This window comes from Dermacentor andersoni, chromosome 8 (genome assembly GCF_023375885.2).
Source record: "Dermacentor andersoni chromosome 8, qqDerAnde1_hic_scaffold, whole genome shotgun sequence".
Classification (NCBI taxonomy): domain Eukaryota; kingdom Metazoa; phylum Arthropoda; class Arachnida; order Ixodida; family Ixodidae; genus Dermacentor; species Dermacentor andersoni.
In genome coordinates, this window is record NC_092821.1 from 110227788 (window position 1) to 110240094 (window position 12307).

General features: G+C 48.4%; 1 protein-coding gene across 1 annotated transcript in view; it reads right to left on the reverse strand.

Moving 5' to 3' along the window:
• Positions 1 to 235: 235 nt before the first annotated feature.
• LOC126529457 (fatty acid synthase-like) overlaps positions 236 to 12307 on the reverse strand; it is a 60459-nt gene continuing 48387 nt past the window's right edge. The window contains exons 23-26 of the mRNA XM_050177052.3: positions 10830 to 11074; positions 8129 to 8389; positions 6754 to 7011; positions 236 to 1138 (exon numbers count right to left, since the gene is read on the reverse strand). Of these exons, the coding sequence (XP_050033009.3) occupies positions 1025 to 1138; positions 6754 to 7011; positions 8129 to 8389; positions 10830 to 11074 (878 nt within the window). The 3' untranslated portion in view covers positions 236 to 1024. The remainder of the gene's footprint in view (positions 1139 to 6753; positions 7012 to 8128; positions 8390 to 10829; positions 11075 to 12307) is intronic.

The following is a 12307-nucleotide window of genomic DNA, read 5'->3' on the forward strand; positions in this document are numbered from 1 at the left end:
TTTTCTGAGCACGTCAGACAAGAAGCATATCAAGTTGAAGAAGGAGACATTTTATTGTTGTGACGCGTTGTGCGCATTACAGTTCTGTGAAGCGTTACTAGGGGCAAGTTGACTCTTGCTCTCCCTCCGCAATCATTTCTTTGTTCAAAGAAAGCGCTCATGTCTCTAACTACCTATTTCATACATTATGGCTTTCGTTCATCCTTAAACCAAACACTCGAAAGACAGCGCATGATACGCGACAAAAGTCTTTATTTCCAGGGTCAAAATATAAAGAATGTGATAAAAATGAACATAAAGTGTTCGTCATGGTTCTGGCAAATACATAAATACACAGCCGTCTCTGCTAGACAGCTGTCTTTGTACATGTAATAACCAGAGAAAAAAAGAATGACAGCAAAAGAAAAACAAGGACACCATCTCAAGAGAACGAGAAAAAAAGGCCACTTCGTAGCCTCACACCTGACAGGTGTACATCTTCGAATGACGAATACACTTTTACACATTTCATTGTCTCTTTCTCTTGATTTTTGTCTGTTTACTGCGACCGTCGTACATCAGGGATTGAGAGCCCTCTGGTGAGTCGGTAGTTCGGTCCAGTTCTTGGGCTACTGCAATACTTAGGCGGAAGTACATACCTTGCACGATTGCGTGCAGGAACTATCCCTTGTACTTTCTCATGACTTGGCGTGGACCCAGAGTTCCTGCTTACGGTTACCTAAATTTGTTACAACCAACTTCGAAGCCGGTCCAAAACAAGCTTGCAAATAATTGCTGCCCATTCGCACGTGACAGTAATGGCGTTTCGCGGACGCCTGCTCCTACATCATCTGCAATGTTCCACGCGAACGAGTTCTTTCCTGTACAGTGCAAAATGATCTGGCTCAGTCGTTTAGTCAATCAAAACACTCGCTCCACAAAAACCCCGGTCCAGCCACACTTCGCGGGGCTTGGTGCGTTGCATACGGAGATGAGAGCCACCTGGGGTTTGTTCAAACATGTACGGTATGTTTTTTTTAAAAATTCAATGTTTAACTTGTTGACTTATGATAGCCGCACACTGTTTGGCACCTTGGCCGAGGATGAAGTTTTCGTGGAGGCCGTCGACCACCTTGATCTCGACCTTGCCATCACAGCACTGGAAGAAAAGGCAAAGAAAAACAAGAACACAGATTAACATAAATTATGCGGATCCCACGCGCTGTGCAAATCGATACAAGCGAATATTTTTGTTTTTATGGCGTTTGAGAGGGACGCCATTCTAGAGCACTGCCCGGGCCCGGGCGGGCCCGAAAGCTCGGGCCCGGCAGGGACCGCGGGCCCTGTGGGACCGTCCGAAGCATACTTCGGTGGGCCCGGACCAGGCCCGGGCTTGAAGTCGTGGGCCCGCCGTTACAAAATTTTTTATAGAAAGTCTATAAACAGTCTATAGACATCCGCCCTTACAAAATTTTTCACATAAAGTCTACAGATAGTCTATAGACTGTCTATAGACATTATATAAAATTTTTTGTAAGGGTGGGCCGGGCTCGGGTTTGAAGCTACGGGCCCGTGTCAGAGTCGGGCCCACTCATTAAAGGACCCAAGGTGTGTCGTCGAGCACACGCGAACATTATGCATGGCATGGCCCAAGGCATTCTGTGCCAAGCTGAAGTTAGGCGTCGAAGGAGCTGGCTCTTGTATACCCTATAGCAAAAGAAATAGAAAAACAGATGGAGTTTAAATCTTTATTTTTTTTCCACAAAAACGAACACAGTTCTAGCGTAAAGATAAATAAATTATGCAAAAAACTGCTCTTCAGACCATTTCCCTGTTACCGGTTTCTAGGTTGCAGTATTACAACTCTCGATACTATTATCTTATTTTAGCGCTAACGCAAGGGGTGTGCCTTTCTACTTGTGGTGGTGGTGGTGGTGACAACTTTATTAACAATCCGGCAAATTCGTGGCCTGGGCCTAGGCCGCCCCCGAGGAGGTCCGGAGATCCTGTCTCCTCGCCGCCTCACGGGCTTGCTGGATGGCCCATAGCTCAAACCTCGAAAATCAAATTTCTACTTGTGCGTTTATTTTATGCTGCATTCTCGTGAATTCGATTGTCTCTCTCTCTCAATCTCTCTCTCTCTCTTTATATATATATATATATATATATATATATATATATATATTCGCATCATAAATGACCTCATAGTACCTAATCGTACGATCAAGGTCAATGCATGCGCACCCGCGGAAAAATAACAGCACAGGCAATGGGCCAGATCACTGATGCTCCCATGGGAGCAACAAGGATTTCGGTATTCTGTTCATACACTGCAGCTGATTAGACACCGAGAAGGTGGTGCTGACACACATGCGTGCAGTACGTGTCATAGATAGTAAACATGTAAGTAAAATAAGATATTTTTTATTTTTTAACTTAAAGGCCGGGCCTGGTCATGCGCACGTGGGCCCCGGCTAAGCTTAGTAATGAGAGCCCGGACCCGGGCCGGGCCCGGGTTTAGTAACACGTGCCCGGACTGGTCCTGGGCTTGGTATCACGGGCCCGGGCCGAAAAATAAGGCCCGCGCAGTGCTCAACGCCGTTCCTTTTCAGTGAGGTTTCTTTTCGTGCACACATACATACCCCGATGAGCAACATGAAAGGGAACACCGTAATCGCCTTCAAGAGACCGCCGTGGCTCAACCTAGATGCCACGCAGAAAAGAGTTGAATGGCACTAAATGCCTAACCGCAAAGTTATCTGTTAGAAATCAACACATCCGATTCGAATCCTCGCATTACGGGTAACCGTTGCTGAAACACGAATGTGGTGTTTGTCACGTTGCCTCACGACTACATGCGTACTGCATAGAACACATCGTACGCATAAACCTACCTCACGACAATGTTAAGCGCGCTTTCATTGGAAACCGCTTCACTCGACCTAAAGGTATGGCGCTGCGCAGCCGCAGACGCGTCTGCGTGACGTAAAGTCGTGTGTCGCGCACACTACCCACCGAAACGTCGCGTTGAAGTGTTTTATGAAAGTATACTTGATCGGCCCCCCTGTAAACGACAAGATTCGGCTCGGCTGTTACCACTGCGTGTCGACGTCGTCCGGCTTCGCGTTTGGGAGCAATTAGGCGGGCAGTCGCGTTTCAAAGCCGTTCTTGGTGGCGTATCGACACTGCTTCTCGTTTCCGGGGAGGAACGTCCGCCGAGCTTGTCGACGCTCGTCGCCGGCACTCGACGCGACTCGACTTCGCGTCGACCAGCCAGCACACCCGCCGTGGTTGCTCAGTGGCTATGGTGTTAGGCTGCTGAGCACGAGGTCGCGGGATCGAATCCCGGCCACGGCGGCCGCATTTCGATGGGGGCGAAATGCGGAAACACCCGTGTACTTAGATTTAGGTGCACGTTAAAGAACCCCAGGTGGTCGAAATTTCCGGAGCCCTCCACTACGGCGTGCCTCATAATCAGAAAGTGGTTTTGGCACGTAAAACCCCATAATTTAATTTTTTTTAACCAGCCAGCACGCCCTCGCGCTCTGAACCATGTTTCTGGATGCGCATCGAAAACGTTTCCCCCGCTCCGCTCGACGCCTCCTATGCGAGCATATGACTTTTCCGAACTCGGCACACACTCCGACCATATCAATGCGATTAGCATTGTTAGGATACTTTACGCGCTTCACGCTGTTTATCTGTGTCTGGATCTAACCGCGTTCCTTCCACGCCAACTACGTCACTATGTATGCGCTAGCGGGTATGTGTGCGACTGGGTGTGTGCCGCTCTTCATAAAAATGATCATAGCATATAAAACATATCGCCACTAAAGTACTAGCGGCTAATCGCGTTAGGACGACAGAAAGCTGAGCTAGTTGGTAAGGATTCATTATGCAAAAAAGAGGCGTTCGTGTTGTCCACTTCTCTACTCTCGTGTCCTGTCTGCACGCCTCACCTCTTTTTGGCATAATAATCGCGTTACCGTCTTCGATCATCTTCGAAGGATGGATGCGCCACCAATTTTTTTTTGTTGGTGTTAGAGCTCGCGTTTGTGCTTAGTGCACAATGCCCTCGTTGGTACGCGACCTGACGTTTATTGAGTATCTATGCTGCTGACACTGTCGGTGCGCCCCACGCGGTGACTGGCCCCGAGGATTGGAGGATTAGACCAGAAAGAGGTGGGAGTGGAGGAATGGAGCACCGTGACCTCGCGTTATCCCTCTCCTACGCTTTTTCCGCGCGTATGGATCCTACCTCCTACGCGATGGGGATGGGATCAGCATGTGGAATGGCATGTCATGCAGCGCAGCGACAACAAGGACACAAAAGGACACAGAACACACACACATACTCACTAAGTGTCTTCTTGTGTCCTTTTTTTTTCTCTCGCTCCGCCACACTACATGCCATTCTATGATGATCAACGAACAAGCCCGCATAGCCACTCTCGTTGACAACATGTGCGCTTTTGGGCAACACATCTCAAGACTTTTGTCATGCACCAAATCATGGCTTGAACGCAGCGCACGTTTTTTTCAGACTCCTTAATTCACTATCGTAACGGCGTGTAGTATGGCCATAAGTAATTTGGAGACAATTTTTTTTTCGTGCCCTTCCAGGCAGGTCATGTCCTTTCAGGTCCTTTCATGTCCTTTCAGACGGGAAACTAATGTTTAATATGGCACAGAGGTCCAAAGTTAGCGTAATGCGACGCATAGGCTTTGGAAAAATATTGGGGACTACCATGTTTATCTCCGGCACCAAGTTGGCAACTTAAGCAAATAGTAATCTTCCGTAAGCGCCTTAGGAATGGGACATAGGCAAAGAAACAGGCATGACAAACCTATGTCTCCGTCTAGAACAAACCTCATTGCCGATGTCTCGTTTGTAACGCTCGTACCAACTCGCCCAGGGTTCACAACTTGTTTCGTAATTACAGTTGCTGACAGCGCACTTCCGGAGGTTAATTTTAGTGTTGGTTTCTTTTCATGTGTGATATTTCTAGCAATCGTCGTCATTGAGGCAACTGAGAAACTTGCGTGGTAAAAAGCTCTCTATATGGCTTGCATAAATTATGAAAAGGCATTTGATTCAATATAGAGTTACCAGCATTCATAGAGGCATTGCGTAATGAAAGAGCACAGGAGGCATAGGGGAATATCTTGGTAAAAATATACAAAGACTCCACATCTACCTTGTTTCTCCGCAAGAAAAGTAGAAAACTCCCTAACAAGAAAGGAGTCAGGAAAGGAGACACAATTTCTCCAATGCATGCTTAGAATAATTATTCAAGCTCTCAGACTAGGAAGGTTTAGGAGTGAGGAACAACGGCGAACATGTCAACCTTCTGTTGCAGACGACATTGTCCTGTTCAGCAACACTGGGGATGAACTGCAGGAAATGATAGAGGACGTACCTTTACCGAGGAAGTGTAAGAGTAGGGCTTAAGAGATTATATTAAGAGATTATATAAGTAGGGCTTAAGAGATATTAAGAGATTAATATGGAGAAGGACAAAGCTAATGTTCAATAGCCTGGCAAAGGAAGAAGAATTCATGACTGCCAGTCAGCCTCTAGAGTCGTACAGAAGTACGTTGATCTAGGTCAATTACTCACAGGAAACCCTGATCACAAGAAGGAAATTTACCGAAGAATAAAAATGGACTGGAGTGCCTGCAGCCGGCATTACTAAATCCTGGCTGGGAGATTACGATATAGGGCAAAAATTTGGAGGTTAACAAAGCTCGAGAACAAGCTAAGGACATCGCAAAGAGCATTGGAACGAAAAAATGCTCGGCGTAAGCTTAGGAGACAGGAAAAAAGCGGTGTGGATCAGAAGCAGACTGGAATCGCCGATATTCTAGTTAACATTCGGAGAAAGAAATGGAGCTGGGCAGGTCATGTAACACGCAGGACAGTTAACCGGTGGACCAATAGAATTACAGAGCGGGTGCCAAGGAAAGGGAAGTGAAGTCGAGGACAGCAGAAAATTAGGTGGGGTGATGAAATTTGGAAATTCGCGGGTTAGAATCGGCGAGCGCAAGAGAGGTGAAATTGGAGATCGCTGGGAGAGACCTTCATCCTGCAGTGGACATGAAAAAACCGGCCGATTATCGCGAAAACGGTTTTTTGCAAATTAATATATTTTTCCTCAAGAGCCACTGGACCGGAAAAGGTTAAATGAATTGCTTATGCGCAAGCGATTTACGAAGACAAGAGAGAGAAAGGAACACAGAGAAAGGCAGGGAGGTTAACCAGAGGTAGTTCTGGTTGGCTACCATGCACGGGGGGAAGGGTTAAGGGGGATAAAAAGAGAAAGAGAGTGGAAGGGGGAGATATAGAAAAAGAGAGACGAGCACGAACAAAGCGCGTACACTATAGAGCGTTAGGGGGCGGCGCTCTTATAGTCTATCGTGAAGCCCCGTAGACCGCAGGAACCTTAATAACGCGAGTAAGGTCTTTAACGCGGATGTTTTTTCGAAGCCCGGACCTAAAGCTTTGAGTTCTGATAGTGGACTATTGTCCAACTGGTCCAGTACTCTGCACAGCACTTGTCCCTGGGAACTATATCGCGGGCAGACACAGATAATATGTGCAGGCGTCTCATCGATGTTGCATGTGTCGCACGTGTGGCTGTTGGCCATTCCAATAACGAAAACATATGAGTTCGTAAAGGCAGCGCCTAGCCACAGACGGTACAGCATGGTCTGTTCACGTCGTGGTAACCCAGGCGGAGACAATTAAGCGAAGCGTTAGCCTTGCCCACTCACCTCGGAGAGGCCGTAGTCGAATGGCAACTGCCTCGCCATTTTTCGTGGCCTGGTAGGCTTGACAAGCACGATGTCGCCATGGAACTTCACCTGGGGCTTGTAGTTGGTGCCGGACAGGAGGAACTCGTAGAAGACTCGCGTCGCCGCAGCCACGTCCGAACGGCTCGGCCGTACGTCTGGGTATGCCTTGAGAAGAATGTCTGTGGCTGCTTCTTGCTTGGCATCCCAGTTCGGGTGCTGTTTCATCTGGTTCCGGACCTACGTGAACGGACGACGAGAATTCTTTTCGAGAGAGAGCTCACGCACACTGCACGAGCACATATAATACACGCCGACAACAGCAGACGTGTTCGACAAAGCTGCGAGGCTCAAATTTATTGTCCATGCCGCCACGTACCCGTGTTACTAACATCGCTACCCCGACGTTGGGCGTTTTAGGTATGATAAAGGTGATGAAAGGCGACAAATTGTTGAGGACCGCAGCCGAGAAAGTGTTAGAGTAAGGTTGAAGATTAACATTCAAAAAGCCACGTAAATCTCAATAGCCTAGCAAGAGAACAATAATTCATGACTGGCTCTCAGCGTCTAGAGTTTGCGAAGGAGTGCGTTCATCTAGGTCAATTATTCACAGTAGACCGTGATCATAGCAAAGAAATTTGCAGGAAATACAAATGGGTTGGAGCGCATACGGCAGGCATTACGATATCGGGACCGACAGCTTAATTAACGCTATCCTCGAAAATAAACGTGTTCAATCATTGCATGATATCGGTACAAACACATAGGCTGCAACTTGGAGGTTGAAAAGAAGTTTGTGAAAAAGGACTACTGAATGAGCCATGAAATGAGGTGTGTTAGATGAACTTTAAGAGACTGGAAGACAGTGATTGGATTATAGAGCAAACAGGGGTAGTCGATATTCTAGTTGACATTGAGAAGAAGCAAAGTAGTCGGGCAGTTCATGTAACGCTTAAGGCGGATAACCGGTCTATTAGAGTTACAAAATGGGTGCCAAGGCGCGGGAAGCACAGTCGGGATGGCAGAGAATTAGGTGGCATGATGAAATGGGAAATTTGCAGGCATAACTTGGAATCAGCTAGTTCAAGACAGGGATAATTGGAGATCGCTGGAAGAGGAGTTCAACCCACAGTGGATTTAAATAAACTTAGGCTGACGACGATGATAAAAGAAAGGAAAGAAGAGAGAGAGAGAGAAAGAAAGAGGGAAGGCTTTTCCTTTTTTGACGACCATCATCGATTGCTTATGGGCAATTTTTTATATAAAAAATGACCATAAAATCCGCAAGCACCTCCCCCCCCCCCCCCACCTGCACAGACACACACATTTAGCGTACGACGTGAAAACCTATACCCACCTCTATGAAGTCGATGTCCATGTACTGCATGAGGAAGGCACAGAAGAGTGAGGACTCCTCGTCGTCCTTGCTACCAGAGAAGCGCGACAGGTGTTGACTGGTGTGCACAGACATGTATTGTGGGGCGCCGTCCAGGAGGGTCAGGCTGCCTACGGAGGCTCCCGACGCTTGCAGCTGGACGGCTATCTCGAAGGCCACTGCGGCGCCGAACGAATAGCCGACCACGTGGTAGGGACCCCTGGGCTGAACCTCGACGAGTTTCTGCAACGACGGAAACAACAATGGAAGGCGCACAAAAAGGATTTTAACTGACATACATCAAGAGGGAGAAGAAAATGGGAGAGAAGTTGCACGTCTGCACAGGTCTCCGAGTTGAGGTAGAACTGTGCACGATTTTGCAGCATGGACAGTAGCAATGCTTTATTGACGTGCTCTTGTAGATGCAACTATGGGTACAATGCACGAGGTCCCAGCATCAAACGCCGCCGCAACGGCAGCATTCAAATGAGGGTGGTATGTAAGAACGCTCGTTATCGTGCATTGGGTGCACGTTAAAGTCCAGCTGGAACAAAACTTCTCTTTGACAAATTATTTTTATGAATGAGTAGTGTACACCACCACTGAACCTGTCTTGGCAAAGCGGCAGGGCTGATAATTTCTATAGTTTTCTTGTTAGCTTCCCTTGAAGCAGCACCTAGCAGACGACACGCGCACCTGGTGTTTGTCGCTATGACGTAAATCCAAACGCGACGCCTCCGCGATGTTTAATCGTGCCGCGGGCATCTGCAGGTGCCTGGTGCTTGCCTCGTTACGCCCCTGGAACCACGTCAATCACAGTGACCAATCGGAGCGCGCGGTTGTCCGAGCGTCTAAACGGCGCGCTCGCGGCTAGCGAACGTTGATTTAATGGCATTAACGGTGAGTGGGCTCGCCGCGCCACCTCGCGGCGTCGGCAGCATATACGCTGCGCAGCAGACGACGCATGCAGACTGCAGAGGCATCCAGACGCGACTGCTCTAGTACGCTCGTGCGCTGCAGTGGGGCTGTGCTACGTTGAGCATACCGGATTTGTCCTGCACCAGCTTGACCGCCGGATAGTGGGTAAATGCAGATTGCACATTTTGAATCGCTATCAATAGCAAGCGTACGCGCAGTCTGGGCTTTTCTCAGAGGTCACGCCGAGGTGCCGTGCTTTGGGCCTACGCGTCACTTCTCGCGAGTGGCGTTGCTTTATTTTTTTTTAGGTTCAGCAGAAAAAACGGCTATTTTTGCGAGCTTTTTGTGACACTTCCTGCTGGTGGTGGAAGGTCGGGTGAGTTCACGTCTGTGTCCGGGTGATCACTGTTGTAACGGCACACCTGGACATGACGCTTAACTCCGAAACTTTACTACCGGCCGTGTTTCGCTCATGCGCACGCCACGAACCACGCATCTCCATTCTCTTATTCCTCTTACGCTTCCTCGTTCTGCAAGCCTCCTGAAGCTGTCGGAAGAGGGCGCTACACGACGCTCGTATTTGAAACGTCGAAGTTCGTACGGAGCTAGGCCTCCTCTATATCTTATCCTAAACTAGGTTCTCTTACTTGGTTCAAAATTTTGTTGCAGTTGGCATAAAGAATTCCAGGTGGTTAACGTCAATCGGGAATGCCCCTTTACGGCGTGTTTCGGCGCAAAAGCGCCGTATTTTTTTTTTCACGACAGCTACAGACTGTAGTAAAGATGTGAAAGATACTAAAGGGATGAGTTCACGCTTAGCGTCGCGCATAGCGTCGTGCTTAGCGTTACGCTTAGTATTTATACGGAGACAGCAGTGTTCAGATAGAAGTAACGTCTGTGTCGACATAAAAACGTTTTGAAGGTGCCCCTGGTCAACTTTAGTTGAAAGTTACTTCCTTTAGATAGAATCTGCATGTGTTTATAAAGACAGGTCACGTGCGAAGACCTAACAAGGTACGTCCGCCAAGCTACGTACTTGGTGCAGCTCTTGTAGTGCAATTAAAACGAACACAAACAAGAGAAGACTCCACGGGCGCTTATGGTGTCCGGTCCACTGTTCTTTGAGCTAAGGCAGTGTCTACATTGCTGGCAGCAGGCAGAGTAGCCAGGGCGAAAAGTTTCCGGCAGTTCTTTCCCATTGGCAGCCCGCGACCACCTGACTTCTCCGCCGGCACACTTCCGCGAGGGAATTGCGACAGCAGTTCGCGAACAAACGCAGTTCGCGAACAAACGCAGTTCGCGTAATAGTTCTGCGGAAACCCGCAGGGTGGAGAAAAGTAAGGGAAAATGAGACATCCACGCATTCGTAGCAACTGGTAAAAAGGAAACCCATACCGGTTCCACGAAAGAAAAGCCTCGCAGTTGAAGAAAAATTGCAGCAATTGCTACGAATGGGTGGATGTATGATTTTCCCTTAATTAAAGGCAGTTCCCGAACCGCCCTCTTCCCGTCTCGCGACGGGTGACCCCACTCCTCTCGGCAGGAACCCTCCGTGTCAGGCCTGGTCGCCTGGTGATGAAGCATAGCGACAGGAATATACCGACAGTTGCTTCCAAAGTTTTGCCAGCAGACAAGTGACGTTGTCGCGGCCAGCCAATGGGAAGGAGCTGCCGGCAATATCGCCCCTGCTTTGTTGTTAACTTGCGCTGGAAGTTCTTCACGAACTGCCAGCCAACTTTCCCCAGAACGAGTCGTTTTGAATTACCTGTCGGTACACGGCGGCCATCTCCTCTATGGACCAGCCCGAAACGTCGGGCGTCCTCTGCACTCCGACAGCTCGAACGGGGAGCTGGCTGGCCAGCTCGGACAGGGCGTTCACGTGACCCTCGACAGGGTGCACGATGAACACGGGCGAGGCTCCCTTCAGGCCGTTCATCTCAACCAGGATGTTGCGGGGAACCAGCTCCTTGATGAGCGTCAGCCGCGGCACCTCGGACACGTCTGCGGGTTCTGGAAATACCAGGGACGTACGAGCCATGACGTAGTGCTGGTCGCATCAGATAGAGAGATGGTTGCAATCTACACGAAACCGTGTGCCCGGTCAGTGAATGCAAGGTGTCAGGTACACTTTTAAAGCGACGCTCTTTTTGGCGAACCCTCCGGGACTTTCCCGCTGGCGGCTGCTGGGTGCCGCTGCTGTCTTATTCAAAACCTCGCACTTAAAGAAACTGGAATTCTGTTCGAAACGGTCGGGATCCAGCCTCGGTCCGGGGCAGCACTGCACCACGATGCTCTAGCCGTTAGGCCACACTCAGACATATTTACTTCTATGGTGCCGATCCCAATTTGTTCTGTGAGTCGATCTCCGCAAATATTATTAATAAAGATGTTTTACTCTCTCTCTCTCTCCGCGTATGTCGCATTGCGTAGCGACGGGGGCGCGAAAACGCGCGCGCACGTCCAAGCAGATGCGAAGGAGCTGAGTTTTTGAACAGCTTGTAACTGTGGATGATGTGGTTTGGGTGGCGAGAGCCCTTCGTATGACCTTGCACTGATGTTGCAATAGCCCAGAAATACTGGTTTTGTGTTGGAATCTATACACGCTCACAGCTTTTCGGCGTGTAAATTCTAACAAGATGCGTTGGATCTGCCGCATTTTTTTTAAAATTAAACAAGAATTTTTCACAAGCCACAGCCTGCCCATCTGTACTTATTGCTCATGTTTAAAGAAATATGTGATGCTTAGGAAATGTTGTCGCGTTTAATTGACGCCGGATACTGCTTCTTCACAGAGATGCGCAACTAATAAACACTGTTCACATGTGGGAAAAATTAATTAAAAATAACATTCAAATTGAAAGTCCCCTCATATGTTCTATATCATGGTCTGCAACGTTTAGAAAACAAAATCCTTAAAAAAACTGGTCATTCTGCAGCCTAGGTATGCATAAACTGAAACCGAGAAAACTGTGGGGTGCAGGCAATGCACGAATGCTCGACCCATGCCAATACACTGTCACAATTCCAAATTCGACTGCTGTGCTAAACGAAATGTCCAGTTCTTGTTGATGATGTAGTCTCGAAGCTTTTGCTACCAATGGTGCGGCATTCGGCGTCTTGCAGTCACTAATGAGGGAAGCAGCAGTGATTTAAGTGAACCCCCTAATGAACTACCCTGTAAAATGCTAGGTGACATATGAGGTTCCAAATTTAGAAAAAAAAATGTACAACGAGCCGCAGAAT